At 52.1% G+C, this 25162-nt stretch overlaps 8 protein-coding genes across 10 annotated transcripts; 5 read left to right on the forward strand and 3 right to left on the reverse strand.

Annotated features, from left to right (window-relative positions):
- Positions 1 to 2226: 2226 nt before the first annotated feature.
- Positions 2227 to 3387, forward strand: AA0111_g12611 (hypothetical protein; the record flags this gene model as incomplete). Its single annotated transcript, XM_028646611.1, has 1 exon — positions 2227 to 3387. One exon carries the CDS (start codon positions 2227 to 2229, stop codon positions 3385 to 3387), a length of 1161 nt encoding a protein of 386 aa, XP_028499777.1.
- A 1026-nt stretch (positions 3388 to 4413) lies between these two features.
- Positions 4414 to 4751, forward strand: AA0111_g12612 (hypothetical protein; the record flags this gene model as incomplete). Of its 3 annotated transcripts, none has more annotated exons than XM_028646612.1 (3): positions 4414 to 4475; positions 4531 to 4643; positions 4711 to 4751. In XM_028646612.1, the coding sequence occupies 3 exons, from the start codon at positions 4414 to 4416 to the stop codon at positions 4749 to 4751; spliced, it is 216 nt and encodes a 71-aa protein (XP_028499779.1). The 3 variants fall into 3 exon arrangements, with proteins under 3 accessions (XP_028499779.1, XP_028499780.1, XP_028499781.1); XM_028646613.1 differs by having other exon boundaries at positions 4531 to 4636; positions 4711 to 4719; XM_028646614.1 differs by lacking the exon at positions 4711 to 4751 and having other exon boundaries at positions 4531 to 4699.
- A 290-nt stretch (positions 4752 to 5041) lies between these two features.
- Positions 5042 to 6450, reverse strand: AA0111_g12613 (hypothetical protein; the record flags this gene model as incomplete). The annotated part of the gene is made up of 3 exons (XM_028646615.1): positions 5042 to 5568; positions 5623 to 6168; positions 6228 to 6450. 3 exons carry the CDS (start codon positions 6448 to 6450, stop codon positions 5042 to 5044), a joined length of 1296 nt encoding a protein of 431 aa, XP_028499778.1.
- Positions 6451 to 6766: 316 nt separating this feature from the next.
- Positions 6767 to 10986, reverse strand: AA0111_g12614 (hypothetical protein; the record flags this gene model as incomplete). Its single annotated transcript, XM_028646616.1, has 3 exons — positions 6767 to 7130; positions 7178 to 10870; positions 10925 to 10986. 3 exons carry the CDS (start codon positions 10984 to 10986, stop codon positions 6767 to 6769), a joined length of 4119 nt encoding a protein of 1372 aa, XP_028499783.1.
- Positions 10987 to 11262: 276 nt separating this feature from the next.
- On the forward strand, positions 11263 to 13224 carry AA0111_g12615 (hypothetical protein; the record flags this gene model as incomplete). The annotated part of the gene is made up of 2 exons (XM_028646617.1): positions 11263 to 11470; positions 11519 to 13224. 2 exons carry the CDS (start codon positions 11263 to 11265, stop codon positions 13222 to 13224), a joined length of 1914 nt encoding a protein of 637 aa, XP_028499782.1.
- A 946-nt stretch (positions 13225 to 14170) lies between these two features.
- On the reverse strand, positions 14171 to 15548 carry AA0111_g12616 (UV excision repair protein; the record flags this gene model as incomplete). Its single annotated transcript, XM_028646618.1, has 5 exons — positions 14171 to 14785; positions 14837 to 15225; positions 15295 to 15367; positions 15427 to 15474; positions 15531 to 15548. 5 exons carry the CDS (start codon positions 15546 to 15548, stop codon positions 14171 to 14173), a joined length of 1143 nt encoding a protein of 380 aa, XP_028499784.1.
- A 2007-nt stretch (positions 15549 to 17555) lies between these two features.
- AA0111_g12617 (hypothetical protein) lies at positions 17556 to 18965 on the forward strand (the record flags this gene model as incomplete). Its single annotated transcript, XM_028646619.1, has 1 exon — positions 17556 to 18965. The coding sequence occupies one exon, from the start codon at positions 17556 to 17558 to the stop codon at positions 18963 to 18965; it is 1410 nt and encodes a 469-aa protein (XP_028499785.1).
- A 2885-nt stretch (positions 18966 to 21850) lies between these two features.
- Positions 21851 to 25143, forward strand: AA0111_g12618 (hypothetical protein; the record flags this gene model as incomplete). The annotated part of the gene is made up of 2 exons (XM_028646620.1): positions 21851 to 21914; positions 21983 to 25143. The coding sequence occupies 2 exons, from the start codon at positions 21851 to 21853 to the stop codon at positions 25141 to 25143; spliced, it is 3225 nt and encodes a 1074-aa protein (XP_028499774.1).
- Positions 25144 to 25162: the final 19 nt, after the last annotated feature.

Here is a 25162-nt window from a genome sequence, read left to right on the forward strand (position 1 = left end):
TATATACAGCGTTGTTAGGAATTTTTTTTGTATATTAGTTGCTGACCTTAACACCAAAAAAGTATCGTGTGATCGCTGCTACGGCAAACCTAACAACCTTACGCGTAGGCCTTAGCCAATTAAGCCAATCAAGCCAAACAATTAAGCTAGCTTACAGCAGCTTAGCTTGATTGATTTGTACCTCTACTCCAGCTTGGCTTGATTGATTAGCCAGCTTGATGCGCCAGCTTGATAGCGATCAAGCTGGCTTGATTGTTGACAAGTCTGGCAGTCGGATATCTGGAAGGGAAGTGGCTTAGGTAATGCGGCGCGCCGGCCGTGACGACGAGCAAACAAGTAGGCATCGTTGTTGGCAGAATAAAGGGAAGAGGGGCCAGGTGTTGCGCAAGGTTGGAGAATTGCAGAGGACTGACGACGAAAATATGCAGGTCAGTAGCAGAACATACGATTGGTATTAGGGGAGAAAGGGTAAAAGGCCATCATGCGACAGGACAACAATGTGGTGTTATCCATTGACGTGTTCTTTTTTAGGTGATAGACCGCAATGAATCATGCTACAAGCATTAGAGAAGACTGAGACAGAACCCAAGGTAGATACAGACCAGGTCCATTGGCGTAAAAAGAAGGTTGGCAGATCCAATCAGCGAGGAGATATGGGAGAGGGTCCCGGCGTATCAGTCAACAGGCCTGAAGTCACTGCAGTCGTTGGGCCAAGCTATTCGTCAAAGCATATCGCGCGTTTAACCCAGCCCACCCAGAAACGTCGGCCGTCAAGAGCGCTTCCAAGGGCGGGAGGTAATGGTCGATGTCATTTCATGAGCCTCCAGCAAGGATCAGGAAAGAGCTAAGCCACAAACCGTACTTACGAAGAGCTTGGTGTTCGTTGTAGTGTAGCCATGTATCCGCATTCTTTTTGCACAGTCTTACCTATCAAGAAGCTAACACGGCTAGACTTCCTCCAGCATAGGCCAGAGATCCACTCTGTCGTATGTCCAAGAGCGGTATACCGGTGTAAGACCCCACTGCTTCATCTTGGGCACACAGGGTGACTCTTGAGGAAGGTATCCGAAAGCCATCTCGTATCGAGTGCTTCTATTGTGGCGCATATACCATGATTGGAGCCTGTCCGGCGGTCACCGATGCAATCCATATGCGGCTTGAGAACAATGTACCGGCATGGCGAGGGCCGCACCAAACGATGTGCTGTGGAGCCCCACGCATAGGTCTCACGCATGTTGCATTTGGGCGGAGTTCCAATGACTGACTATGGAGTCTGATCCACAGCTGCGTTGCTGACCCGAGCTTCAATTTTCCCGCACCAAGCACCAGAAAGCCGTTACAAGCTTGTCGATCTCCAGAGTGTTCATGCGTTATAGGAACTTGACGATTTAAGCACGAATATGTTTCCTCAAGATCAGTGTTCTAGTGGAACGGCATACTTGTCAGCCTCGACTTATTGTTGAGACGCATCCTACCGTGCCGCTCGGAGGACGATGGTACCAATCGACGGTGGAAATGGCGCCCGAGATGTTCCGGTGGCAGGCTCGCTTGTATGCATCTTAGCCATACGCCTCGGTAATAGCAACTTGAGACGGGATATCGACATCAATGTGGCATAGCGTTTAGGTGGTAAACAGCGCATCTCGGTGAGTGTGGAGATGCTTGGCAGGGCTTCGGTATCTAGACTCAGCGGTTCGACAGGATTCGGTGTCGTCGATGATTTGCCAGGGCTGGATATCGGCTCCATGTGTGGTCCTCAGAGCTGCGTACCACTGTGTACTGTTAGCTTCAAAGCGCGATTTTCGGAGTCTTTGTCTGTGCGGGAGTCTATGCAAGACGCGTCCCAAGCATACGCTTGATGTAATCGCCAACCTAACGCGTTGCTTATTGTCTGGACATCCGTATAGCGCAGATTGTGGAGCGGGGCGTCGGCCGGGAAACTTGTAACCAGGAACGAGGAACAAGCTGCGGGATATTCGGCGGGCGCGAGGCATTTTGACAGTATTGGAAAAGTCGAGATAGAAGAGTGGAGTAACCATCCCAACTGGGTGGAGATGGAAGGTGGCTGAGTCGAGATTGCCAGGCGACTAATATGGTGTCGCGTGACGGCAAGTCGGGAACCTGCTTGGCGCTCACCACCACCAAGGCGTTATCAAGCCGGCCAATCCCCATGTCTCGGTGCCGTCCACGGCCTTCGATTCCAATGCAGGGCAAACCTTCTCCAAGATGATGATCCAGGACGAAGACTACTTTATCCCGCCCAAGAGTGGCCGGTACCGCTGGTACAATGAACCCCGCCAAACCTCCATCAGGTCGATAAGGATGACAGACGACAATACTGCTTTGAATGATTCGAGTCCTTTGTTGCAACTGCCTCGAGAACTGCGCGACGAGATATGGGAGCTGGCTTTCAACTCGACGAGGCTGACGTTCGGACTGCGATACACACCCCGCTATGGCGAGAGGTATCTCAAGCCTGCCCCACATTCCCTCGCGCTATTGCGCGTATCCCGCCAGATTCACATCGAAACACGCGACATATGGCTTCAGCGTGTTACTTTCAATTTTGAAGACCCTCAGACTATGCTAAATAGGCTGTCCGAATTACCGGATTCTACTGTATCCAAGATCCGCCACCTTCGGTTGATCGGCTCCCCAATGATGCGCTATCTCAAAGGTTTCGACGACCTCATGTACCGTCATGAATCCATCTTCCAGTTGCTTCCTGCACTCAGGTTGGACTGCTTGACAGTATTTGCGGTAGCTGCTGCTGCGCCGGAGTATGACGCTATTACGAACCTGATAAACCGCGGCAACGGATGGAAAGAGCTTCGCTATGTTACTCGGAGTTCACGCATGCTCGGCTTTAGCCCTTCCAGAAGCCACGGATCTCGCGAAACGGGGGACATCTGCCGTCAGCCTCAGCCCAGGTTTTGGAACAAGAGATTATCAAACAGAGATGGAGAAGATTCCGGATCCGTTGTGCAAGTGTTCAGAGCGACTGAGGAAAATGACTGCACATCCGTCCTTGATACGAACAGGCGGGAGCCTTTTGAACAGAACCCACAAGAGCATCAGCTTGAAGGATTTGGCAGGGTTGACGACGAAGAGCTGACCAGGGGGGCTGGCGCCCGAAAAGCATTACTCGTCTTAGTGAAGCGCGGCGACAATATAGACGTTACTCAGAAATCGCCTGGATACGGAAAAGAGCGTGACATGAAAGCGAGGTTTAACAAGAGAAGCTGGAGGCTACGCAAAAAAGTTATCGTTTGGACACCGTTAGATGCGGAGAAAGACGACGATGATGTTGGTAACGGCTGGGCGAGACCTCAGATACGGCGCCCCCCGTACGGCTTCGACGATTACTACGACATTGATGACATATGAAAAGAATTAGGTGACCTGATGTTGTAATTCTTGGGGGTTGAGGAGCGGCCGGTTCGCATCCGCATTGTTCCATTCCATTTGCGACATTCAACATGATGCCTTCTCGACGTCCATAACTACGAGGACCACTAATTGCGGCTGGCACCGCACGATGCGTTCTGACACGGTTTCAGGGACTGTACAAAAATCCATTTGCATCTCTCTGATCCTTGCTTCCCAGCTAAACGTCATTGGAGCAACATCACGAATTATACCATGGACGGAATAGGACAGCTGATCTTGCATAGCTTACAGGAGCGGTTTGCGTATATCGGCTGTGGTAGGAAAGACGTTTGGGTGTTTCCAAGTCTCTACTTGGAAATCGGAAACTCGATGCCATCACCGTCACGAAGCGTCATAAGGGTGATAGTTATGGTTCATGCAGTCAGGTTACACAGGGTGTATCGCCCTTCTTCCCTTTTCTTTAAATGGATTTTGGCGTATCGGTCGGGCGTATCGGCTTGTAGTCAAGATTGTCTTCATGGAATGTTTCGGTGCGTCGTTGAGATCTTTTTGAGCAGGCTCAAGCAGATAGACGTCAGAACGAATGTCACTCCTGTAGAATCTCTACATCTCATCGTTACTCCTGTTGCAGTGCATTGTCTATCGAGAAGTGTCATCACCGTCTGTGCCAGTTCAGGGTGTAAGATAGACTCATACATGATCTCGGGCACGACAGTCTTCGGCTGTCGCAAAGCCATCAAAGACAGATTTAACGCTCACGTTACGATGAGAGAAGGTGCCTGTGATTACGCATTAGGTGATATTTCAGATCACGTTACCGCATCCCCTTGCGAGTACCATGATATGCAATCCCAGACATGGTGTCCAACAAGGTACTACCACACACAATCATGCACCTCTACTCCCACACAAACAAAATTCTCTTTGCAAAACTCTGCCTAGACTCTTCTTGTACTTCTAAACAGCTTCCCGACTGCTGAACGACGAGCGGTTTTCCAAATCCCATCGAACAAACTCACCAAGATGTCACATGAATCTGTCTGGTATTCGCGCCCACGAACCTACGGAAAGGCTTCTATTGGCTGGTAGGCTGGAACCTATCTTACTCACGAGATGACCAGCTGCTAATTCTATGGACAGTGTTGTCACTGGTGACAAGAAGAAGTCTGGTATCATCCGCAAGTACGGACTCAACATGAGTCGTCAGGCTTTCCGCGAGAAGGCACAGGATATTGGTTTCGTCAAGGTACGCTTGAGAGGCAGCCCTCATAGACAGGAACTAGGGTCGAATAGAGAGCATGGGAGCTGAATGTGACTTAGTACCGCTGAGACAATCAGAAACCGGTGGAAATCCTTTATGAGGGGACCTTTTGTCATCAAGATACAAGGGCGCCATATCAAAAGTCTGATCATGAGTAGGGAGATGAGCCACGGAAGGAAGAGATCCATCTTTTGATTTAGGCTACGTAGTTGAACTCCTCCTATATCTTCCAGGCATCCACGATTGAGCAAAACGGAGGCTCAACCTACATCCACTTGTATTCCTAGCCAAGAATCGATATGATAACCTGGAATGGCCTCTAAACCCCCAAATATATTTTCACAAACTCTTGAACATCATGCATTGACGCCTATGCTACTGTACGCTAGCCTAGAAGTTCGCAATATGATAGCTTTCCAACGCGTCCTCTAGCTTGAATATCGTATGCGATACTTGCGGCGGACCTGGCGGGCTCACATTCTTGTGGTCTTTCCCGATCTTCACGATTCGAGGAGCCTTTGTCACAACCTTACAATCGACCTTGCCTGTGATCTGTCCCACAGACTTGACCATGTGGAAGTTACCGTAAATATTGCTTAGCTCCTCGTACATCTTGTAGTAAGGAAGCCCGTGATGTAAATATCTTTCGTGGAGGATGGAGGGCACAAGAGGCCTGGCACCAGTGACAGCCTGGTATAGCATAGAGTTGAGAATCTGGGCATTGAAGACGGTCGTCTTAGTGGTGTCCCAGTTGGGTAGATGCATATCGCGATGTATGACTTGCTTAATGAGACCGCCAGCTGCGGTGTTCATCTCAGGTGTGGATATGTGTACAAGGGAGCCGGCACCTCGAAGGCGGAGGACCATGTGGATAGTAGCCTCCTTGGAGATGCGATAGTCTTCAAATTTTCGCCTATCTAGCATAGAGTTAGCGTACTAGTATTACTTAGATTGTGATCCAAGTAATTCACCTTCAAGTTGCTTACCCGCATATATTAAGCGGATGATGCTGGTAGGAATACCCGTGGCCTCGCGAATACGGAGCTTGAAGTTCTCGATGGGCTCCAAGTTTGTGACATTGAAGGTCTTGGTCGAACCATCGAGCTGCTTCAGGAAGATCTGCATGGGTCTACCTGGGAACTCACACGGGCAAGGGAGCTTGTAAGGCGTGATTTCGATCTGTATCCCGCCTATTGCGTCCTTGCCAGTCATTTGCGTTTCAACCGAGAGTCCGCTGTGTAAAGGTGCAGCAACGAATTGACGAACTGTACCGTCTCCGTTAGCAATCCCATCAATCCACTTCTGCCCCGGTACCACGACGTAATCTTGGAGAGGAGACGCGGGTTTTGGGTTAGACAGAGTCGTCTGCAGTCGTACTTGTAGACGGGAGCGGCTGGCCATGGACTCCATAGCAGTTTGGGCAGAGACTACGTTTACGCCGCCAACGTAGATCTTGATCATATACGGCAACATATCTTCGTGAACAGTACTGAAGTTGATCCACATTGCCTCGTGTTCTGGACCATGTTCATTAGACTGAGACGCTTTGTCACAAGCAGTCATTGGCTACACTTACGATGCATGGGGAAGAGCACTCCTCCCTTGACAGCCATACCAGGAGGCAGGTTTTTGCTATGTTGCGATACGGGTTTGAGTGGGAAAGCGCCAAGGTCGGGAGGGAGCCAGTTTGATTCCTTAGTTTCAGGTACGCGAACTGTCCTTCGGAATGAGATTTTGAGGTCGCCGTTCACGACAACGCTGTCGTCTGTGAGCTTGCAAATCATACCGATCATGGCCATAGCTGCAGTTGTTTGACTAAGCAGATTAGCTGCGCAAACTGATTGGAATTGCCCAGAGAAGTCAGGATCTAAGTCGAGCGCAAACGCGAGGGCGGGAGAGGTGAAGAACCCAGGAAGTGTCCAGGTAGATGTAGGAAAAACCAAGCGTCAGAGCGACCAGCCCGAGACGAGCTTATGCGGGAGACAGAGGTTTTAGCACATTTTTCAAGCGGAAATAATTTTTCTACGTTTTGTGGGTTGTACGACGACATTACACTGTTTTCCGGTACGCTGACCCCTTGTCCAATCTGAGCTCAACAACCAGCCGAAGCAAGACTCAAACCAGACCCTTCCGGCTCTCCTCAACCACCCTCAAGCTCTTCTGACAGTCCCCGCAATAACCTTTCACCCAATCCTCCACCTGCTTTTCCTTCCCCTTCTTGGCTGCGCTCTCCAAGAGCTTTCCAACCTTGCTACATTTGTGTGTCTCATCCAGCAGCCAGTTCTCGTATTCGGCTTCCACCACTTCTTTCTCAATTCGATTAACAACCCGTAGAGCAACGAGTAGGTCGTGACGATGCGAGCCAAGGCTCTGTCGCGTACGGTGGAGACGCTGGGTGCTATGTGTGGAGGGTCTGAAGAATGACTGTGTCGAAACTGTCGACAAGGGGTCGTGAAGGAGGGTCGTGAATGTCTGATGGCTGTGCAAAGTTAGCTATGTCAGGGTTTCAAGTCGAGGGCAACAGACCATCTGTTATCGGTGCTGGCCGCAACTGGCACTGAAAATTCAAGACCCGTACTATTCCTGTTCAAGAACGACTCCTCGATGTCGCGAATGTAAATCGAGCGTGTCATTGTAGTCGATGGCTTGACGCCCAGTCGCGACATGTAGTTTGCGGCATTTCGCTCATGCCACCAGCTCCAACTGTCTCTTGAAGTATAGAAGAAATTGGCACCACCACTGACTAACAGAAGACCAAAGAGCAAAGAGTGTGCTGAAATGACTTTGCCGAGCCCTGCGCCGATCGCTAGTATCCAACTCATAACTGTTGACAGCATACTGATGACAATGTTACCGATATATTGCGCGACAAAAGAAGCTGTCGTCTGTGGCCGTAACTTGAACTTTCGCGGTCGGTTTGGTGGTGGGATGTCCTGTGCATCGAGCTGCACAGCTTGTGTCTGAGCCCCAATCTGACCAAAAATGCCCGTAACCTTGTTCGTGCTTCTGTTGTGACCGAGCCTTGCGACCTGGTCATTGACGACATCAACAAGGTCCTGCGCCTCAAGTTCCAAATCTTGCAAGGCTTGACGTTCGATGAGCTTCTTCGCAAAACGTGGATTTCGCTTCCAGTCTACCTTTGTGTGAATAGCCAGCTTGCACCGTGCTTTCGAGACATGTGTGATGACAGTCTTGCTGAGAAGTACAAATCGCTCTTGGCCTGGCAGGTACCAAGGCGTTTTGCGATCTGAGACCACATAACAAAGATGATCGTTCAAGACTTCGATGACTTGGTAGTCGTTTATAACAATAGCTCCGTTCTTACCCGGCTGCGCGACTTCATATTCAAAGTCCCTTCGTTGGAGGTTTTTGTCGCTTGTGATCCAGGGCCCTTGAACAATGCGGGATGCTCTCCTTTCCCGGTAAAGCAACTGGAATACAGCGCTTTTGTCGCCGAAGAGTATATGAAATAGTCCTTTCGCGCTAATGTCATATTCCTTCTCCACGGCGACTTGCGTCATGCCAGCAGGGGCGAAGACTACAGCTTGCGATGGAAGTTTGAACTTGGTGGCGTTCTTTCCAGCACTTGCACCAGATGGCCCAAATAGATTGCCATCGATGCGGAGACTGGCTTTGATATTCTTCCCACCACCATAGGTATTTGGGTCAATAGGCGTGTCTGGGGATATTTCCTCCCAGCCCTCCTCACCTGCTGAATTAAGACTTTCATCCGTCTCCATCTTGATCATTCCCTTTATCGTTTCTTCCAGGTTGTGCTCCCTAGAGGTAGTGTTGCGTACAAGGAAGTTCAAGCGACGCAGGAGCAGTTTGAGAGGCTCGAGGAACGTCTTGACAGTAAGCCTAGTTGCACCATCTTCTCTGGAACCTGACTTGAAGTGTAGGAAAAGAAAGTCGCAATCCTTGCCGGGTGCAGCGGTGACTTCATCAATAGAAGCCATGCTTATTCCAGTAATGAGCACAAGACCAAGATGATTGCTGTAAAAGTAAATATTTTTAGTTGTGACGTACACACGTCCGGGGAACTCTTGTTGCTCTGTCGGATTCCATACCGCACGGAATACTAACACAACTTTCTCCGCCCGTGGCACAGTAGGGAATAGTATACGAAACTGTGCGTCTTGCATCCGCAGAGCTAGAGGGTAGTAGTTTGGGAAATCAACCTCTTCGGCATTGGGTTTGTTGAGTATCGGAATTGGACCTCCCATACTACTTGACTTGCGATGAGCGGCGCTGGTCGGGACAGTAGGCGCTGCCTCTGTTCCATTCTTCTCATCACTAGGCCCAAGGACTGGAGATGGATTGATGGGGCTTGGAGGTCCAGATTGACTACGATCACGGGTGTTGGTCTCTTCTTCGCGCCCAAGAACGTTGACGTATCCCCAGTTGACTGAGCCCCATAGGTTGGCCATAAGCCCACCAGGCATATTACCCGAACGACCGGTCCCAAGACCTCGCTCTCCACTCACAGCAACAGCGGCTTTGCTAAGGTTTGTCGGGGCTGGTGGGCTCGCAAGGGTAGAAGGAGCTAGACTAGTATAAGGAAGTGTCTGGCCCATGACAAGGCGAGTATCAGGGAGTCCAGGTGCAGGAGCGGCAATCTGTCCAACCTGCACAATGTTATGACTAGCTGAGGCAAGACTCGCGGAGATGAGACTAGCAATGCCACCGCTGGCAGAAGAGGGGTTGCTTCCACTCAACTGAGGGCTTACTGTTGACTTTCTTGTCAGGTCAAGTTTCTCCATGATCCTAGCCGTGTGATCGCGACGGCTGCTATCGCTTTCGGTTGTAGTGCCACGTCGAGACGATACATCGAAGCTGCCGCGTGTCGCATTGGCATCACCACCAGGAATACCGAGCGTTTCGGTACGGTCCATAGCGACTGTGTCTTCACCCGGGTGGCCAGCGTGTCCCTCGGAGGTCTTTGCGGCAAACTCGGGAGCTATTGGAGGGCTTATGGAGAAAGCAGCGTCAACGGATGCAGCACCCGACAGATCTTTGGATGTATCTTCAAGGGCTTTGCGCTTGGCAACCTCAAAGGAGGAGATCCACTCGGTGATGTCGTTCTGGGTCTCGGCTTGGAGAAGGATGGTAGTGTCTTTCGTTTTGACCTCGAAGCAGAAGCGTCGCTCCTCAGCAAAGGCTGGTCGGATGCCGCATAGCAGCACACCAATCTTCTCTGATTCTTCAACCGCACCGGAGCGCGTTCCCTGCGTGAGCCAGCCGAAAATGCCATTCTTGACGAAGAACCAACGTCTGACCCAATAGGTCCTGGCCGGCTTGCCAGTGATTGTGCGCTGGAACAGCCAGCCTTGTTTCTCTGCCTTCTCGATGCCAAACTCAGGCTTTGCTGGAGATTGTAGGTTTGCGGACGAAGGCGCGGTGCCAAGATAGGGGACGGTCGAAGCTGCATATGTATCCAAGTCTCGTGAAGGCCTTGCACTGACTTCGGCTGCACCCTCGATCTGCTGCCGTGCTAGATGCAGCTCTCTCTTGAAGACACGCTCGCCGTTCTCCATTTCCTTACTCCAGCCTCGTACACGCTCGACGTCTGAAGTCCACGCGCTGAAGCCTTTACTTGAAGCCTCTGTTGCGGCCTTCATGTCTTTCCATTGCTCGTTGACGACCTTGACCAGTATCTTGTCTAGTGTCAGTCGCACCTGGGGAGCCATAACGCAGAAGTTCATGCTGGCTTGGAGGTATGCCCGTCGCGCCTCATGCAACTGGAAGGCATCTTCTCTCAGCGATGACGCCTCCTTTGTCTTGACTTGGCCGGCATAACGGGCAATGGCTCCATCGAATGTGCGCTGTGTTGAGTCGAGGTTCTTCCGCGCCTCCTTCAGCATGCGCAAGTCGTTGGACACAAATGCTCTCATGGGCTCGCACATGGTCTGCTCAGCCCTCTTCATGCTGCGCAGTGTGCCATTCCAGAACTCGCGCGCGCCCTCTCCGAATCGCTTCAGGGCTAGGACGGTGTAATCGTGGTCGACGACGGCTTCAGAAAGCTGTAACGGGGGATGCGAGGCTTGTATGTACGTGTCTACGAGTGCCTGCATATTGTTGCATTCGGCGGCAAGCTTCGACGTTGCCGTGACGAACGAGGTGAGCCATCGTTCTATCAGTTCGATCTGGTCGCCGTAGTGGACAGCGGTTGCGCGGAACGTGGGTGAATCGAGGGCGGCTTCTTTGATTACGACTGGTCTGGGTATCTTGGTCAGCGTGTCTGTCTCTCCAGCTCAAGTCACCTGGACAAACATCAGATCCAGCGGTCTGGATACCGGCTCTATGCTGAGCTGCGGCGGCTTCTCTTCCGCCATGCTGCCGGCTGCTCGTGGAGAAACGCTATGGAAATGGGTATCGCAGAAGGAAGCTGAACAAGACTAGATAAGGGAGCTATGATACATGGTGGAAGGCGCACTCGAGCGTGTCGCGTGTTGACGCTTCTCCTCCCTCACGTACCGCTCGATTGGGGTTGCGGCGGGTCCATCGTCACTGCCGCGGCGAACGTCAGGGTTCATGCGCTAGCGCCGACTCCACCAAAATTTTGTGACCATCCGGCGCAAGCCAGTCCAACAACCACCTCAACATCCGCCATGGCAGGCACCAAGGACAAGAAGCGCACCAACGGCGTCAAACGCGAGCTGAATGCGACGAGCGAGCCACCCACCAAGAAGGCCAAGTTGCTCGACAACACCGACGACGAGGGCTCCGACAGCGATCATGGCGGAGTGTCGCTCAAGGTTAACGAGGAATACGCTCGCAAATACGAGCACAACAAGAAGCAGGCGGAGAAATTCCGACGTACGCGTATTCTGTGTCGAGTCATTTGCAGCTACTAACTCAAAGCAGTAGAGGAAAAGTACGGCAAGGACAAAGCGTTCGAAAACGGCGGCGACGAATCCGAAGACTCTGAAGAAGGCGTGGAAGAGGATGACGCAGCCGAACTGCTCGATGAGGAACTCGACCAACAGGTCAATGCTACTCTCCAGGCTTTGCGCGCAAAAGATCCTCGCATCTACAACAAGGAAGCCAAATTCTACAAGGAACTCGAGGACGGCCAAAATGACGCAGATGCAAAGAACAAGGAGCCGTCAATGACGCTGCGAGACTACCACACCAAGAATCTACTTGAGGGAAAGTTCACAGTTGAAGACGAGGACGAGGATGCGCCGCCCAAGACATACGCACAGGAACAGGAGGATGCTAGGCAGGATCTCGTCAAGGCGCTCAAGGATGCAGATGAGGAAGATGATGATGATTTTATCGTCGCGAAACAGAAGCCAGAGAAGGCCAAGAACGATCGAGTCAAGATCACTGCCGAAGATGTCGAGAAAGCTGACCAAGACCCCGAGACGTTCTTGTCCAATTTCATGGCATCTCGCGCTTGGGTGCCTACACAATCTGCCCGCTTCCAACCACTCATGTCCGACGACGAAGAAGAAGATGCTGCTGCCGATGAATGGGAGAACTCATACAACCTATACTTTGAGGACACAACTGGCGCAAATGAGAAAATCATGACCTACGCGCGTGATGCCGTTGCAAGCACTACAGTCCGCCGAGATGATAAGACCGGTCGGAAGAAGGCTCGTGAAATGGCCAGGGCAAAGAGAGAAGCCGAAAAGAGAGAGAAGGAGCAAGACCTTGCACGTCTCCGGAAGCTCAAGGTCGAAGACATGGAGAACAAGGTCAAGCAAATTCGCCAGATCGGAGGTCTTAGCGGCAGGGATTTCAAGATAGAGGAGTGGAAGGATGTGTTGGAAGCCGACTGGTCAGACGAGCAATGGGATGCTGAGATGCAGAAGCGCTTTGGCGATGCATATTACGGCGAGGCTGGCGCCGAAGACGAGGAAGATGGCGGCAAAAAGAGCAAGAAGCCTAAGAAGCCCAAGTTTGACGATGATATCGACATCAAAGATCTCGTTCCTGACTTCAAGGATGACTCTGACGAAGAGCGACCCGACCTTTCATCAGACGACGAGATGCCCGATGCCGGAGCAGAGGACGGTGACGAAGAACAAGAAGAAGCAGAAACTGGTGCATCATCCAAGAAGTCCTCTAAGCAGCGGAAACAAGAACGTGCAGAAGCCAAATCCACCGCCCGTCGCGATCGCCGCCTAATAGAAAACCTCGTCAACCAAAACCTGGAGTACGAGGCAGCACTTGCTTCCAAACCCTCCAAGGCCGCCTCCCGCTTCCGCTATCGCGAAACGTCTCCCACGAGTTTCGGTCTGACTGCGCGCGACATTTTGCTCGCAGATGACAAGGCGCTGAACGAGTTTGCTGGACTGAAGAAACTAGCAGCGTTCAGAGATCCCGTTAAGAAGAAAAAGGACAAGAAGTTCCTCAGTAAGAAGGCGCGTATCAGGCAATGGAGACAAGACACGTTCGGCGATCCGGACGGACCCAAGGGTGGGTTTGAGGCTCTGGTCGGCGAAGAAGAGGCTGCTGCACCCTCTGGGCGTGATAATGGCAAGGACGGCAACATTGTCGAAGGCGAGAAGAAAAAGAAGAAGAGGAGTCGCAAGAGGAAGGCTGCTGCTGTGGAAGCATAATGTTTTCTCTAGCTAGTCTACTTGTATACCACTGCTTTACCAACTTGATCCTTTTCGAGCGCAAATGTTCTTCTCTACTATTCATTCGTTGCGTGCGACATCATTCGAGATTGCTGTCGTCGAACATTCGCAACAGCCCCTGATATCACCATCGTAGCACAACTCACACCACAAGATTCGTTGAAACTTACCTATCCACTTACTCAGGGTCGAACAAAGGAAAGAAGATACGTAATACGAGAAGATCAGCCTAGATAAGAACGACATGGAATCAAAAAAGAAGACCCAGCACCAGGGAGCGGGACTCAGGGAGGGAGCGGGCCGCCTGGGGTCTTGGATAAAAATAAAGGCCTGTCCGTTTGGAAACGGAAAAAGGAGATGTGAACGTAGGGTCAGGGCAGGATCATGAGATACGCGACCTTTGCTTTGTTTTTTCAAAGGAGGCTGAGTGAGACAACGAGGACGTGCTTTTTCCCTTGTTGCCACCTGGGTCGACTATAGGATTTCGCGTAAAATTACCACAACTGCGATACCGATGTGTAACAGGCTAGGGGTAAGTAGCGATTGTCAGGAAGTCATGTCAGCTTGGTAGTGTTACACATTACAATTCGATATTGGATATTGGATGATTTATTGATGAGCTATTACTCAGCCTGGCAAGCGCATGCTGGTCCTCGAACTACCCAGAGAATCAGCAGTTGCAGCTCCTAACCGTGCCGCATGCGGAAGGTATCATGTATCGTCATAGAAATCAGTAGGACTGGTCGGAGATTCCTTTCCGCATCCCAAGTACTGCACTTAGCCGTGTAATGGGAATGGACTCGAGATAATATCGTCCAATTTTCAGGGATATTTGTCGTGCGATTGTAACGGTGATATCAGACGGACGAATGTCAATATCGGGTATGGTAGGGTCGCACAGTGATGGCACAGAGCTCGAAGGCCTCTACTGATCGTCCGCATCATCGGGCTGGTCGAAGAGGAAGTTTGCGGCCAGCTCCTCATTCTTGTCGCATGCAAAATAGGCCTGGATAACGAGATCCCGCTCGAAGCCAAGGCGACACAAGCGCTCAATAGCCTCGCGCTCCTCTTCGGTCACAGAGATGGCCTGGGCACCGGGTGGCAGTGGCGCATCTTCGTCTGCGTCCTCTGCGAGGAGCTGCAGGAACTGCTCGGGGTTGTTTGCGATCATCGACGCCAACTGAGGGTTACCTGCGCCAACCTGCTGTAGAATAGGCTCAAGCATTTGTGGCTGCTGTTGTACAACCTGTCGTAGCTGTTGGAACTGCGGATTGTTGCGCAAAAAGTCGAGAGAGTGGGCGTTGAGCGCACCGGCCGCAGCACCGCCTCCAGTACCACCAGAGCGAGCACCGCCAGCACCTCCGCGATTTTGGGCGGCCTGGGCAGCGGCTTCGAACAGGTTCATCGGCTCATCACCTCCGGAAGGTGCGTTCCCGGTGGGTGCGGGCGCATCTGTGTTGCCTTGAAGCGGGGTGGGCGAGGTTGGGGCACGAGCTTGTGCTTGTTGTGCCTGCTCCTGGAGCGCACTTTCGGGAATACCCTAGAAGGACGTTAGAACGTGTCTGAATGGCAGGAGCGTTGCTTGTCCTACCGTCAGAAGATACTCAACCGCGCGGTCGGGGTTGAAGAAGGCGGCGCGCATGGCCCGGTCGATGTCAGCCCTTGCGAAACCCATGCTCTCCATGTTTGCAATGGCGGCCTCGCGCTCTCCACCCATAGTCAGAGCCGAGGGGTCATTGAAGCGTTCGCCGGACGCCTGGGCCGGTGCTGGCGATGGTGTAGCAGGGGCGTTCTGTGTGCTGGATGAAGGCGCTGGTGCGGCCGGAGCTACAGGCGTCTGGGCTGCTGCTGGGGCAGGTGTAGAAGGCGCTGCTCTACTTGTCGATGCAGCGGCCTTTGGCTTAGAGACCATGCAGACGATGAAGCCCTTCTCCTCAATGTTATACGACTCGACCGTGTTGGCATCTTGCAGGATCTTGCCTGTTGTCTTGTGTCAGCGACTGGACTGTAGCTGCCATGCCACCTCGCCGGGTGCGGCTGCAAGCTTACCAGAGTAGATGAGCTTCTGCTGGGGAACTTCCCAGCCTTTCTCTGCCTGGATCTTGGACTTGAGGGCGCCAATCTAGTGCGTGTATTAGCATGTGGTTGCGATAAATTTCGACATGTGGCGGGTCTGCGCACCGTTTCCGAAGGCTCGGCCTCGATGACGAACTTGTTCTGCTTGAGGTCCTGCGGAGTGATCAGCTGTGGCTCCGTAGCGGCCGGAAGTGCAGCAAAGGACATACCTTGAATGTGATCTTCATCTTGGCGGTTGCTGCGTGCGTGTTCGAAGATGGAGCTGTGTCGGGTGGGGTGTTGATGTTCAAGATGAGGTAGTGGGGATGATGAGGCACTTCCACTTCTTGGCGGGGTTTAGTAGTACCTGAGTAGTGAGGGAAGCTTGCAGCAAGTGATAGAAAGCCGAGACAACTGTCGTCTTTTTATTCTTATAAAGCGTGGTTCGTTTGCTCAGAACAATGTGGAAACAAAGTCCGTTAGTGTTGAGTTAGGCAGAATCTCTGTCGTCAACCACATCGCCATCTCACCCGCCACACTCTGCCGCCACAGACGTGTGGCGCACTACAGGCTCCAGGCACGCATCGATCCATCGATTGACAGGACGCAGCTCAGTGCTAAAGCGAACGCGAAGACCCCTACGCCTATACCTCGGTATTGACGTACCCACCCACACACCCACCACGGTCACGGGACTTTTGCTTTTTGTAACGAATGCTGACATCCAGCTCAGGGCTCGCGAATCCATTGCAGGGCCCCCAACGGCCAGAACACGGCCAGTGACGCAACAGTAGATCGCCCAGCCGCAGCTTCATCTCCTCCCCGGCCTAGTGGGCTGACATCCATCGACACACGGCACGCTTCCAGATGCCGCGCACCAACAACTCCAAAAACCTGACAAGGTTGCTGTCATCGTCGTCGCCCAGCCATCTGCAGCACATCTGATCGGCCCTTTGTTTCAATCGCCGCCCATGAGTCGCCAATTATGAGGCGAGGGCAACCGTTTCACCGCCATAGCAAACTCTGGCTACGACACGCCGACTATATGACTGCCGCCTATGGATATGCTGTGACCTCCGCGCTGCAGAAAGGGACTATCGTCGGTTGCACCTCCGTAATGACTCCTCCAGCGCTTACATGGCAGATCGAGCGAGGCTCCACAGCTCATCAGTCCTGGAAATTGTCCGAACGCCATTTCGTAGGGTTGTTTGTTGTGTCTGCCGAACGCATAGCCAAAACAACGCGTAAGGAAATGAAGGGCTAAACTTACCGCAGCTCCACACCTTAAACTTTGACAGGTAGGCCCTTGAACTGTTTCCGGCCCTCGACGCCTGAGCCGGTCAGGCCTGCCATTGGCTGCCTCTGCTCGTGTTTCGAAAAGACAAACCGTTTTTCTTCTTTTGCATCAGATTCCAGTGCATCCGGCACCAGTGCCAGCAAACTGATTCATAGGCATGCCATTATACTCTCAGCTCTGCGGCCAAGCTACTGCATTCTGTTGTGCCAATATCGCATGGCCATGCCTGAGGACTCGGTAACCATGCCTCAAGGTCGTGCAGCGCCATGCTGGATAGATGCTTGCGTGCATCCCAGCGTACTAGTAGGGGTTTCCCCGTTTGTCCTACGCGTGTTGCAGGCCAGTCCACGAAACAATGGGCACACATCAGCCCTCTCGACTTCTTCTAAATTTATTATTACTTCTCGTCCCTCCCCACATGCTCTCCCCTCTTCACGCCGCCGTCCTGTCCCTTTTTCGTCACTGCATCGCTCGTCAACCAGTCGTTGCTCGTCATCCTCCAACGCTCGCTTCCCAAAACCCGTCGTAATTCTTAGTCGCCTACCGAAGATCGGCCAGCCATAACGTATATACTATATCCGGCCTAGACCCGCATCAGCCACGCCCCGTAACGGCTTGCTCGACTATAGTAGCTGCAGCTATACAGCCGCATTATTTCCTGCAACGCGTTCGTCTCGCGCGTATCCGGTTTCGCGCCTCTCCACAGCAACAACACTGGGGCTCCATCTTGCATTTCAACCGATAGTTCACCCACTTCTCTGCAGCATCCTCTTTGGTGTCAGTCAACCAAAACCAATTATCGACAGTACCCCCTGGAAACCCCTGGTACTATAATACGACTATACTGCTGCTGTCTCATCGATACCTCGAGGTTCTCCGGGCTGACTGTCGCCTTTCCACCAAACAGCACTCAGGCTGGGGTTTGAGCTGGCCAACAACCTCACGCAATCCTTTCATCATGTTACAGTCTCGCAAATTTTACCTTTCTCTCATCGGCGTTGTTGCATGGTCAAGCACGGCTGCAGACTCAATCTTGTCTATTCTGGAGGCAGCATCGTTTTCTTCGACTCAATCGTCCCTCGTCAACATTGCTGCTGTGGCAGGCACGGTCGACGTTGTCTCTCTCTGCTGCATTGGCTTCTACATGTTCCACAATGTAGGAGATGTCCGCGGAGCTCTAGAACGATCAGGCCGGGCAAGAAAGGCTCTTGTAGCCACCAGCGTCCTTGTATCAGGCGCTGCGCTGGTACTTTCTCTCATCCTGATCATCATGATCAAGTCAAGATGGGCAGAAGTTACTGTTGGCCCCCTCAGTGGACCAGTCTCAGACTGGGACAGCCATGTCTCAGGTCAAATAGCAGCCTGGGTCATCTCCTGCTCCAGTCAGATTATCCTCTACACTTCGTCCCTGTGGAACCGCAAGACACCTAAAGTGCAGACCGTCGTCACATCAGGTCCTCGTGACTCAGTCATGAGTGAGCTGCGAACTTCACGCCCAAACAATCTCCACTTCGCAGAGCCAGTCCAACCTTCGTCCCCTTTGGCCGCTCACCAGCAACCTGAGATTCTAGGAGCCTTGCCCTCGCCTACCTTCTCCACTCGCTCATCACAGTCACTCAAATCTTTCAGAGATTCTCTTCGTCACGTAGTCCGTCCAGTCACATCGCGTACGACTCTCATCAGCCAGAAGTCCTTCACCAAAGACGTCCCAGTCAGCATTTATTCGAATCGGCAGTCAATCGATACCATCTCCCATTCAGATGGTTTCGATAGTTGGGACACAAGCAGCGTGAGTCTTCCAGCACGCGATGTCGTTCTGCAAGCAGCACCATCAAGAGGCACGACTTTGGAGCCAATTCCCGGCAGTCGCCCGAATTCGCCTGCGCGTGCATTGGACGGTCCATTCCTTTCAGAGCTTCCAGAGGAGGAGGATGAAGACTTGGCCCCACCTCCCAGGATGATGCCAGACATTTCGCGTCCTCCTAGTCCGGCATGCAGCGAGGCTCATATTCATCCACTATTCAGGTCAGAAAGTCCGTCTGGTCTACCACCTCCTGCAGCAACGCCTGGTACCAGCATTATGGCCAGCCCATACTCAAACCAAGCGATCGCATGCCCTCCACGCTCATTTAACCGGATGAGGTCGAGCAGTAATCTCAGCCAAACTGCAGTAGGCCCTCCCTCTCTTCATCAGGCCAGAAGCTTCACTCGCGAACGTGCTGCAAGCATACAGTCCAAGTCTAGGAGTCCGTCTCCTCCTAGTCGGGCAATGACACCTCCAATTCCTGACTTCGTGCTCAACTCCTCTCCACGAAGCAGCATGAGCGGCTCCCGTCGAGTAGCCCTGCAATACTCTCCAGATCGATGATTGATCTAACGTTATTCCCTTGATTTCATCCACGTTATGTGCAAGATGTAATGTCTCTACACGTTTGTACGATACGATTTTCCTAGCTGTTCATACCTTTGGTGTTTCCTTCATGTTACATATTCCCTTCTGTCACTGGCTCTCGCCCTCACGGGGGTTTGATCGAGCGTTGAGCGTTCTCGCATCGCAACTTCATTAGGTCTGGGCTCCAGCATACAGGGCTGTTTGAGCGGACAAAATATTTCATCGCATTTAGCATCTTACTTTTTTGCTGGTCAATTGGTGGCGTATCACAAAGAAAGGAAACCTGGATCGGATAAGAACGGAAGAGACAAAATAAGCCGCAAGGCAAGGCGTTGTACCCAAAGCAACACAAAAATTCTCAATTGAATGGACATGAACTTTAACCCCTCCCATTTTCGTACGCGGACTATCGTTTTCTTCCTCCCCGTCTGCAGAATCTTCCAAACCTTCAGACCCTTTAGAACCTACTTCACAAAAGCTTTCAGCCTCGATTTCAACGGTTCCCTATCGCGATGGCGCTACATGACTGACGCCAACGCCAGTTGATGTAATAACATGCATCATGCCAGGAGAAAGCTATTTGCCAGCCCCACATGGTGCGTCTTTAGGAAGCGAACAACAACAACGTGGGAGATCCCCGCTTCACATCGCCGTTAAAAGGGCCCGAATACGTGCTTCATTTGCAAACCTACTGGACGACCGTTGATGGCGAGCGTGTGGGGAGATGAATGATGACGAATTCGGGCGCGATTGCCCTGAGTGCCATGTTCACGCCGGGTCTTGCGGATATGATACTAGGCGCACGGGTGTCTTTATTGCCCAAGTAACGAGGATGGTTGATGAGTAATTGCGGGAGCGGAGTGAATGCGTGGTGTCGTATCGATGAGAGCATGTTCGATGTTGAAAATCTTTTCTTGCAGTACACATACGGTTTACTGGGTTGAGGGACTATTGGATGTAAGCAGGTGGGCAAAGACCACAGGGTCTAACTAGGTGATCAAATTCTATCTTGTCCAACAAGTATCCTTACACTCGGTATTTTCTGTCAGATAACTCTTGGAGTGGCGTGCTTCTTGACTGTATGTCATCATTAGGAAATGGCGGCACCATACTGGCAGTAAGATTATAGCACTTCCACAGGAAAGGATGGAATTGATAAGCGTTGTGCGCAAGAAGACGTGGTAGCAGTTGTTACCAATGTTGATCGAAGGAAGCGCACGGGTTTTCCTGATGTTCGGATAACGATCAAACAGCCTGTGGCGTGTTCAACTGCTCTCGCCTGTCCTGTGGCGCTTTCGACGTTACCTGCCGCCTACTCATTCGTGCACTCCATTGCACCGTTGTACATGGTATGCAGTATGAGCAACGTATGCTGCATGGCAGGGTCAATCGCATAAATATTATGGTATTCTTCGCAAAGAGAACATAACAACAAGCCAGGTTCAGAACAGCTCGTCGACAGAAGTTGTTCTAGAAACCCTTTGCCTCCTGAAGACCTATTTACGTGTGATGCGCTGCAAGGCGCTCGATGAATGCACGCTGCGCCGCTTCCTTCAGAACAGACTACGTATCGGCTAGAGAATATTGTCACAGAACGCGAGAGCATGACCTTTTTTTTCCTACGTCAAGTACTTGTAATGTTCGTTTTTGCGTTACAACCCTTAGGTGAAGGGGGCAGGGGCGATGGTGACGATTCGGGAGGATCGTCCCGTCTAGCGCTGCGGCTAATGACGTGCGACGTGAAACCTGGATGAAGCAACTTGAAAAGCTTCGAGAAGGTGCGCCGAATGCTTCGAAGAGATTAAGATACTATGATAGCAAGGACAACAGGACAAACGCGATGACTTGTAGTGCGAGACGCGGTGGCGGCGGGAGCGGTCCATATGAGCGATGCACGTAATCTGGGTGTCTGGGTCATTGCCGTCTTCGGTTGGTGTGCTGCATCAGAAGGCCTAAGGCGCAGAACCAACAGCGCCGTCAATACAGGCTAGTAGCCGTAGTAATTACTGTAGAGCTTCAACACAAGCCGCCTAGCAACTGCGTAGATGTTCAGGTCCTATTGTACGATACCTCGCTGCGATTGTTGCAGGTGAAGAGCGCTGTCATTCGTGGACTCAGATCCCAATCCGGCAAGGCGCGAAGCCTGACCAAGGATCTCACAAGAGCTTCATCTTCATGCGCCGAAGGAACGCGATTTCCAACACCCTCGACAGTCTCTGGAGCTTACGCTACAAGTGCGATCTCTTTGACATCTTATTGCCCTGACATATCTGAGCATCTGTCCCTTCCGACACCTCTGCTCGACTGTGCCACACGGAGCATTCCTGCTGCAGGGTTATTTCTCTCTTGCGAGCACCCACAACTTCGTTTCCGACAGGCAAACCGCGTTGAAAACATATCGACACAACTCTGGATTGCCCCGAAAGCAGTTCATGAATTTGTGACTCGTTGATTTAGACTTTGCGTCACATTGTCAAGCAAGTCACTGTACTCACTGAGGCGACTTGTCATAGTAAGTACTTCACATCCGCCACCCAGCTCGCGCAAAACTACAGCACGAATACCACAAGTCTACGATTAAACTAGCACAAAACGCGATGGAGTTATTCGGGCGTTGTCTGTTCCCGATACTACTTCGACTGTGTGTGCTGACACGTCTTGCTGACAGCTCAATCATCGCTCTACCTACCACACCAGGCAGTGACAATATCAAATACTGACTGGACATCACATCTTGGGTCTGTAAGTACGGAGTGCTCTATTCGAAAGCTAGCTCCAGCTTTTGCTGCCCTTCGTCATGTCATGATTCTAGGCTAATGGCTGGCTTGTCAGGTCTCTACCTACGGGTCTCACCCAACAACATGCCGCCGAAACGAAAGTTCAAAGGCACAAAGGCCATTTCCAACACCCCTCTCAAGACGCCGCGTAAGTCCGCAAGCCTACTACGACTGCTTTTGTATGCTCCCTAAAGGGTTATGCTAACCTTGGCATAGCCGCTAGCGCATTGTCTAATAAGCGAAGTAGTCTTCAGGGTTCGAAGACATCTCGCCTTGCTCCTTCAGTACCGTTCCAAATGACAACGCGTCGCGGTGCAAAAGGCACGTCTAACCACACGAGCTCGGCTGGGCCATCTAGCGCAAGCTCTGGCAGTCGTCGCAGTTCTCTGAATGAGATTGCGCAAAACGAGGATGCAACTCCCGACCATGAGGATGCGCGACCAGCCAAGCGCAGCCGAACATCGTCCGATTCTGGTTCGCAGCAGAGATCTAATGGCTCTTACGACAACAACACACCCATGAATGGCACGCAAACTCCAGAGCCACAGAAGCCCTCATCTGATGCGACTTCAACGGCACCAAAAGCGGCTGGCAAGAAGAGACGCGCATCAGACGACTCAACACAGTCCAGCAAAACACGTCCAAACGGAGTTCTAAGCCGAAACCAAAGCGATGTCTCCGAACAACAACCGCGCAAAAAGCGCAAAACAAAAGAAACAGCAGCAGACACCGCCGCCGACCAACCTCCTGAATTAACAGATGCTAGCACAGCACCCAATTCACCTGAGCAGGTTCCAGATGTTGACGGCCATCAAAGCCTTCAGAACGTTCTGCCGACCAATGGCGATGCCCCTGCAAAGTCCGGCAGGCGTTTGCCCGGTCGTCGGCGCCAACCGCATCCGGACATCAATGTGGAGACTGATTTGCGTCGACAACTCAATCTCAAGATGAGTTACCGCAGTCTTGCAAAGGTTCAGAAGGTCTTGCTAGAAGAGTTGGCGAATCGCACGACGAAGAATCTTGAGGACGATCCTCGATACCACAAAAAATGTCCCGAGTACGATGTTGTTATGGCTCAGCTGGACCAACGCCGCGACGCTCGTCTGGACCAAATCAATGCTATGCGCACATATCGCCTCGAAGAATTAGAACGAGTGCGCATTGCTGAGGAGCATATCCAGCGCGAGCAGTATATCAACAGATTTCGAGAGCTACAAGATGACTTTATGCTTCAAATATTCTACCGCGCCAAGCAACTCGAACGGGAGATGAAGGGCCAGGAGGCCGACGCCACAGACGATGAAGACAACATTCTTCCGCCTACTTTCAGTGACGAACCTATTCATGCTGATGATTATCGCATCGGCTCGAAGTTTGCCTCACGTAGCAGAGCTTACGTTGAGGCAGACAAGGAGCTCAAGAACGATTCCATGCGGCGACAGTTCACCACAGCACGTGTCGCTTTTGTCGAGAACGATGAAGAGGCTGATGATTCTATCGACGACGTTGCTGGTGGCTTTGCAAAGTTTGACGGACCAGATCGCACAGAAGCGATCGCACATTATAACATCACCAGTCTCGCTGATGCCGCCGTTGAAGTTGAAAGGACGCCAACACCACAACCAGAACCACCCAAGGCCGAAATTATTTCGAACGAGCATGCCGCTCTGCTCATGATGCTTGCCGACGTATCAGCACATCAGCCGCGCACCACGGTCGTGCCAAAGCCTCAGTACCACTACCCAGACCCGCGCCAACAGCCGCCACCGCCTCCACGAGCGACAACGCCTATCATAAAGCAGGAGCCTGCACGAGAAAAATCCCCTGAGTTCGCACAGCCAGCGGTACCGTTGGGATTGCCGTCTCAAGCTGCGCATAGCAGTCCTCCTAAGACCACCCAAGCTGCAGTAGATCTGACTCAAAGTGGCCCCCTTTCTGAAGCTAGCGCCACGGCTTCGGCGAAAGAAACTGAAGTTCCGGCGAAATCAACACCAAGGTTATCAACACATAGAATCATGGACATCCTCAACGATGATCAGGAGGTCCCTGTCTCTAGGAACAGGGAGTCTCTGCCCCCAGCTCGAGAGCCGAGTACACCATCAATGCGAGAAGCTTCTACTCATCGTCGGACACCATCCAGGAGCGACGCGCTTAGGGTAGACGCTGTGATGAACAAGGAAGAGCCGCCTATAGATCAGGCATTGATGGATGCGTTGAGTGGCCCGCCTCAAAGCAATCCACCATCTTCCCCACCATCAAATACTCAATCTTGGCAACAACAACCTCCTCCGCCCCTATCACAACAACAGCAACAATCAAATGTTCCACCACAGACACGGGAGCCCGAAGAGTCGTTGCGTCGTCGGGATCCTTTACAAAAGATTAGGGAACTTCTGGACAGGAAGGCACGCGAGCTTGGTCGAGAACCTCCCGATCGTTCCCACTATAGACAGGGGCCGCCTGCCTGGTATAGAGCAACTACTCAATCCTCAAATACACAAGAACGAGCTGAAGTCGCGGCATACGATCCAACAAGGCCATCAACCGGCCTGTACGATGGTTTGTCAGGCATGTTTGCAGCCCGTCGACAATCCAACGAACAACCTCCCCAGCAATGGGAACATGATAGACGGATGAGTGGTCATCAGATGTCTCAACAGTCCGCATCATCGCCATACCAAGGTCATGCTTCACAGCCTCATTATGGGGAACAGAACAAGTCAGGCCGGACTCCACCGACACATCAGAGCCCATACGCTCCACCCGCAGGAGCATTGCCACTTCCGCCAAAGCCTCCTGGGCCATTGCCATCCGCACCTCCCATCAACTACCGCTTCGCACATTATGATCCTGCACCGCCTCGCCAGCCATACCCACCGCAATCACCAAGCTACCCACCAACGTCGCACCCGCCTCAAGGGCCGCCGCCGCCACCGTACCCACAACCATACGGCGGTGCACCGTCATACCAAGGTGGCTACATACCACCACCAGGATCCTTTCAAGCACCTCCCCCTCCATCATCGAGCACAGGCTCATACCAACCACTCAAGATCCACCAGTACGGGGGTCAACCAATACTTCCCGCAAATATGGCGCCTCCGCCACAAAGCGGCCCACCGCCTCTACCCTACATCGGGCAGTCAGGACCACCACAACAGGGTCCTCCCCCTTCTCAACAACAAGCCTACTCCCCGACGCATCCCAATACTTTACCGATGCACTACGAACAGCGTGAAGGGCAGCCTCAAAACAACGGTGAACGTTCGTCTGATCCACAATCAAGACCTAGGCGGCAGTATAGGAGCTACCACGCCCCTGGAACACAGTTCAGGAGCTATCAGGGGCCGGGAGAGCAACGGAGGAGGGGCAATTAAACACATCTCTGATTGCAAC

Source organism: Alternaria arborescens (genome assembly GCF_004154835.1).
Source record: "Alternaria arborescens strain FERA 675 chromosome Unknown contig_91, whole genome shotgun sequence".
Taxonomy (NCBI): Eukaryota; Fungi; Ascomycota; class Dothideomycetes; order Pleosporales; family Pleosporaceae; genus Alternaria; species Alternaria arborescens.